Source organism: Onychomys torridus, chromosome 19, assembly GCF_903995425.1.
Source record: "Onychomys torridus chromosome 19, mOncTor1.1, whole genome shotgun sequence".
NCBI classification, from domain to species: Eukaryota; Metazoa; Chordata; class Mammalia; order Rodentia; family Cricetidae; genus Onychomys; species Onychomys torridus.
The window spans coordinates 54116347-54122980 of record NC_050461.1 but is presented as its reverse complement, the minus strand read 5'-3'; the positions used below and the strand labels follow the sequence as shown (position 1 = coordinate 54122980).

The 6634-nt window shown below is 40.7% G+C and overlaps 1 protein-coding gene across 2 annotated transcripts in view; it reads right to left on the bottom strand.

Annotated features, from left to right (window-relative positions):
• The window catches only part of LOC118570190 (WT1 associated protein), a 29885-nt gene that overhangs the window by 8527 nt on the left and 14724 nt on the right, over positions 1–6634 (bottom strand). For both annotated transcript variants that reach the window (XM_036168536.1, XM_036168535.1), the window contains exons 5-6: positions 5454–5581; positions 129–307 (exon numbers count right to left, since the gene is read on the bottom strand). In XM_036168536.1, coding sequence (XP_036024429.1) covers positions 129–307; positions 5454–5581 — 307 coding nt within the window. The remainder of the gene's footprint in view (positions 1–128; positions 308–5453; positions 5582–6634) is intronic.

The following is a 6634-nucleotide window of genomic DNA, read 5'->3' as shown; positions in this document are numbered from 1 at the left end:
AGAATGTGGCTTTTTTGGCTCAAAAAGTCTGAGTCTTGGTGTGGAAACGAGTACTTGGCTGTCCCACCACAGCTTTCTCGAGGTGGGACTGTCAGGGAAGTCTTGACTGGGGAGTATGATTTGTTTACCTATCAGGCGTAAACTTCCAGGCACTCAGTTCATTTTGGGCTTGTTCCAGTTTGTCTTTAGTCTGTTCCAGTTCACCTTTCATTTTTAGGAAAAACAAGTTGATCGCTGGGTCTACCATTGTTGATCGCAGTTGGGCAACACTCGGCTGCTGGACTTGCTTGAGGTACTGGATTTGAGTCTGTGCAAAGCAAAAGAAACAATTACTACCAACTCAGGAGCAATTCTTAAGATGGGGAAATTCCCTTGTATTAACTCGTCAGACGTCAGCCTACTTGTTAAGTGTGTAACCCCTTTGTTACACAAGTCTCCCTAACAGACGAGAGCATGTAGAGCAAGGCCCTTGAGTCCAATCTCCAGTACAAATACACACCATTTCAGACAATAACAGTAACAACAGACCCTAGAAGAAGTACCAATTAAAACTGAGTAAGGTGGCACATGCCTATAATTCTAGCTCTTAGGAAGGAGAGCAGAAGGTTTTAAGTAGCCTAGCAGTAGATCACTTGCCTTATATGCACAAGGCCCTAAGTTTTGGTCCCTAGAACCACAAAAAGGGGGAAAAAAAGCGATAAATTAAAAAACAAGTGTTTAAGGCAATTAAGATGAGGTTACATCTTACTTTGCAACCAAAAGAGTATTAGAACAAACCAGGGCTTATCATGCTCAGCAGTTAAGAGTATGAACTGCTCTTACACAGGCAAAGGCAGAGAGTTCCAGCTCTTGGCACCCACACTGGGCTGCCCCCAAAGCTGACTCCAGCCCAGGAAAGATCTAATACTTCCAGCAGAAACACACACGCACGCAAGCATTATTAAAAACAGTATCTTAAACCCAAACCTAATCCAGCCAGCCAACAAAAAATACAAGCGCAGCATTGCAGTACATGCCTTTAATCCTGTACTAGTCTGATCTATGCAGTGAGGTCTGGGCCAGCCAGGGCTATATAGTGAGACCTAGTCTCAAAAATAAATAAAAACAAGCAACAATGTTTTTTATTTTAAGGACACTGACAACTACTAGAAAGAAGCAAAGTTTAAAATTCTATTACAGAAGAACTGGTAAGGTCTTAGCTTACTTGTCCTGAACAACTTCTGCCTAAGCCAACTATTCTACATAAAACTCCCTGGTACAAGATTAGAATGTATTACAATTTGCACTTTTATTATAGCATTATAGAAGTAAAATTCTATAGCAGCTTAAGCAGAAACACATTCTTGTTTTCTCTTCCATGTATGAATCATAGAAAAGCAATGTTGTACATAACTGAATTAGCTTAAGCAAGGCGGATGTGAGTAGAATCCTTTGTTGTTATTGTTGTTTTTCCTGGAGCTGAGGACTGAATCCAGGGCTAAAATCCCCAACCCCAGCATTCATGCTTCTTGCCTCCTAGTGGAAAGCTTTTTGCATGGTACTAGAACCTTCTTTCTTACATATGAGACTTTCAACTTCAGCTGTGCTGTTAATAGCACTCTAAAGGCACATTTTCTGAAGTATGAATTAAAATAACCTCATCTCCTTCATACACAAAGTACAACGGGACCCAGTCTTGTGCTGCCCTAATTTTAAAACATGAATTACTTTGTGTTCATATGGCGAGTGGTGTGATCCGAGGCAAGCTTGCAGTCCCCTTCCTTTCACCACATGGGTGCTGGGGTGAGGCCACCGTACCCTCAGGTTTAAATAGGACCAAAGTTGAAATTCCCTACCATAAATTTAGTAGAAGGCACAAATACACTGATTAACTCGAGACTGAATTTAATTGTGAGTTCCCTGCACACAAATAGAAAGGAATGTTTAATTTATAGAGATACTACGTTTTTCTTTTGAGATGAAGTTTAACTACGTAGTCCTGGCTGGCCTGGAATTTAGAAACCCATACTCCACAGAGCAGGGATTAAAGCCATGAGCCCATCAAACTTGCTCTAACTTAAGAGATTTCTTTTATTTTCGTATCTGCATGTTAGTATGAGCACACACCCGAGTGTGCTCTCAGAAGCCATCAGATCCTGGAGCTGGAGTTATATAATAGCTGTGGATCCTGAAAGAGAACTGAAGTCAGTCCTCTGCATAAGCAGCAAGAAAGCATTTTAACCACTGGGCCATCTAGTCCAGCTCTTATGAAAAAAATTTAAAGTAATTCATTTTAAAGAAAAAATATGCCTCTTATTCAAGGTAATGCCAGCTACTGAAGAAATTTAACAGAATAAAATATATCATAGAGTGTGTATCAAGTGCTCTCATCATGAATTAAAACAATCTTCACAACACTGACTCAGACTAAATCCCAACAGTCAATATTTTTGGTCATGAAAAGAAGGCAAGTACGGCAAGAATAAATTCCCTTTGTGAGGGAAGAGAGCACGAGGGGGGCTAGAGAGATGGCTCAATGGTTGAGAACATGAGGAAAGTCAAAGACAGTTTAAACTCAGTGTAATTCCCAGGATCTGAATGATGTGAAGAGAACCAACTCCCACAAACTGTCCTGACTTCCATGTGTGTCATGGAAATGTGTGCACTCACACCATACTAAATCAACAGAATATAACAAAGAATATTAAGGGCCAGTAAGATGGCTCAGTGGGTGAAGGCACTTGCTACCAAGTCTGCGGACCTGAGTTCAATCCCCAGGATCCACATGGTCAAAGTAAGTAACTAATGGCTGCTTTGTTGTCCTCTGACTTTCACACTGAAATCTTACTAAAGATGGAGTCCTGTGTTTCTGTGTAGGCCAGAGAACAACCCTGAGTGTTAGTCTGGGTGTAAACCTCTGATATTTTTCATCCACAAAACATCCATTTTGTTTTTAGGAGCAAAGTATCTCATTGGCCTGACACTGCTGATTATGTCCAGGGATCTGCCTCGCTCCACTGGCTGTGCCTCCTCAAGGCTGGGATTACAAGCACACCTTCCCATGTACAATACTTTACATGGTTCTAGGGGATTGAACTCAGGTCCTTACCCTACAGACAATCTTAGCCTCATATTTTTATGTGAAATTACCACCTGCTTAAATTACTCCAATCTTCCTTCCATTTCAACCTTCAATAGTAACAGTTCCCACTAAAGTAGCCCATTATTTTCCTGACTGCTAAATTTAATAATTCATAATCCCTACTTTCACTAAAACTAACTTTTGCCCAGTTTCTCTCTCTCTCTCTATCTATCTATCTATCTATCTATATTTAAGATTTATTCATTTGGTTGGGTGTGGTGGCACATGCCTTTAATCCCAGCACTCAAGAGGCAGAGGCAGGTGGATCTTTTGAGTTTGAGGTCAGTCTGGTTTATATAGTGAGTTAGACTACATAGAGAGAACCAGTCTCAACATACAAAACAGATTTATCCATTTTATTATGTGTTATGAGTGTTTTGCCTACACGTATGTATGTGCACCACATGTATTCCAGGTTCCTAGAGAGGTCAGGAAAGGGTTTTGGATCCCTTGGAACTGAAGTTACAGTCTGTAAGCCACAATATGGATGCTAGCAATTGAACAAGTGCTCTTAACAGCTGAACTGACTCTCTGGCCTGCCTCTGATGACTACTAACCATTCTTTACCTGGAGGTTGGTGGTGTGATGGGCAGCAGAGGTTAAGATTACAGCTCTTATCTTCCTATCACTATGTTCTGTTTTTTCTAAAGTCCATCACTTTCACAGTCTGTCACATAAACTTGAGAACCAACTATGATTTACTCTTAAATCCTTCCCAAACAAGATCTAATTGATCAAGTTTTATTGACTGTGCCTCAAGACTATCTTATCACATCCTACCAATTAGGTTATTATATGATCTGCTTTCCTGCCCAGCTGGTTTTCACTTGGTAGAAAGTGTGCCTAGCATGCACAAGGTGGCAGAGACCAGGTGTGTACATGCATCCTAAAATCTCAGCACTCAGAAGGTGAGACAGGAATATCACAAGGGCAGTCACTCTCAGTTACTAGAGATTTTAGGGCTGAGCCACATAGTTCAAGCACACACACAAGAGTGAAAAAAGAAAGAAATCTACCTTCTATACTCCAGCCAGCTATCTACCCAAAATAATCAGTTAATCAACCCCAGGAATCTATTGCTGAAAAATTCTGCACTGGTAGCTGGGCATGGTGGCGCACGTCTTTAATCCCAGAACTGAGGCAGAGGCAGGTGGATCTCTGTGAGTTCAAGTCCAGTCTGGTCTACAAAGGGAGTTCCAGGCTAGCCAGAGCTACATAGCGAGACCCTGTCACTGAAAACAAACAAAAATCATTAGAAAATTTTAAAGAAGAAGAAGAAAAAACAAACAAACAAACAAAAAAAGAACAAAAAAAGAACAAAAACCCTCTTGCCGTTACTTATAGCTAGGATAAAACCTAAGTCTCCAAGCCCTTAATTACTTTTCAAAACTCCTAACCATAATTCCGACTTTATGTGCCCTTCCCGTTTTTTGGTTTCCAGGGCTGCCTGCAAAGCCTCACCTCTGAATTGTAACTATAAGAACAATGTTGTACTATTCCGGGAAAGGATAAAGAATATGACCAGGGCTGGAGAGCCAGCTCAGTGGTTAACAGCACTAGTTGTTCTTGCAAAGGACCTAGGGTTAGTTTCTGGCACTCATGTGGTGGCTAACAACAATTAGTAACTCCACTTTCAGGGGATTCAATGTCCACTACTGGCCACCACAGGCACCAGGCATACATGTAGTGCACAGACAGAAATGCAGGCCAAACTCTCATACACATGAAATAAAAATAAGCCAGGTGGTGGTGACACACGCCTTTAATCCCGGCACTTGGGAGGCAGAGGCAGGTGGATCTCTGTGAGTTTGACGTCAGCCTGGTCTATAGAGTGAGATCTAGGACAGACACCAAAGCTACACAGAGAAACCCTGTCTTGAAAAAACAAAAAACAATAAATAAATAAATATTAAAAATATTACCAGAAAAAGTTAAAGCAAGCAAGCAAACAAACAACAGCAAAAAATGCAACCCAAAACAAAATAAAAACCTAAAACAAAACTCAAAACCAAAATGGTGATAGAGTACCACCACCCACAGTTCTTGACCAGACATGATGTTCTAAAGAGCCACTGTGTAAACAACAGTTGGAGAGTCGGTTGTGCAAATTGTCTAGATGTGGAAAAAAAAACAAAACAAAACCCAAACCCAAACTGTAAAAATTAGGAAGTGAATGTGAAAGCAAGCATCCCAGACCCTTCAGTATTCCTACTCACTCTCCACCACTTCGCCCTTAACCAGGGATGCACTTTCTTTGCCATTAGCACTATTTAAAAATGACCTGTGCTGATGTGGACTCCTCAACTAGAGATTACAATGCTGAGATACTTACAGTACACTCTTGCATCTCCTGTTCCTTGGTTGCTAATCGCATGACAAGAATGTTTTCTCTGCGTGCAGACTCCTGCTGTTGCTGCTTTAGTTTTTCTTCAGATTCCCTTAAGCCAGTCACATCATTTGCTGAGTAAATGAAAAGATATCCAAAACATTACAAATCTCATTTTAAGATCAAAATGAACTAACCAAAAGAAAGTTGTCTCTGTTAAGAGTAATCAAAAAAACCAATTGCCTTTAGTCTTTATACTGTTTTTGAAACAATGGTACTTGTTCTGATCACGAGACCCTCCCCACCCCAGGAAGCAATGGCTAATGCTCCCCAACCATATTATTACACCGAGCTGTTTCTGTACTTAAATCAGTCCCACCTCAACACAAGAAGCCTCACTATCTACACTCACTTATAGTACAATTAATATTTACAAAAATCCCAATAATACATCCTAACCTACTCAATATAACAATGGCACTAACTGGCCTAGCATGGCAGAGCAGTATGCTGTCTTTATCACAACACCCAGGAGGCGGTGGCAAGGAGATCTTAAGTTCCTGGACATCTTCGGCAACACAAAACAAAAGCCACTGACTACTCGATTAAACACCATAAACTTTTGTTGTTGCTGTTGGTTGTTTTTGTTTTGTTTTTTGAAACAGGGTTTTTTTCTCCATGAAGTTTTGGTGCCTGTCCTGGATCTTGCTCTGTAGCCCAGGCTGGCCTGTAACTTAGAGATCCACCTGGCTTTGCCTCCCAAGTGCTGGGATGTAGGTGTGCGCCACTACTGCCCAGCTCACTATAAACTTTTATAAACCACATCTATATGAGTAATATAGCCACACAATTATTAAAATTTTGGGAGATTCAGTTATCTGGACTGGAAAAACTAAAGTAGTTATTACACTTCACAACAGTATGTTATTCTAACTAGTGAAAGTTCCAGACCAACAGTTGTTTTAAGGCATAAAGTTTGCTGTTTGGCAGATTTTGGAACACAAAGAGCTACATCCTAGTGTCGTTTAGGTTCTCAAAAATGGACGACTGCTTCTTCCTGTGCACTGTCCCTTCTACACTGAAGTTCATGGAGTTAAAATTCCTGTGTAGAAGGTAGTTAGGTACACACCAAAAGCTCCAAGGAGGTGTAAGTTTTCCTACTTGTACTTCATTTTGCTAAAATCAGG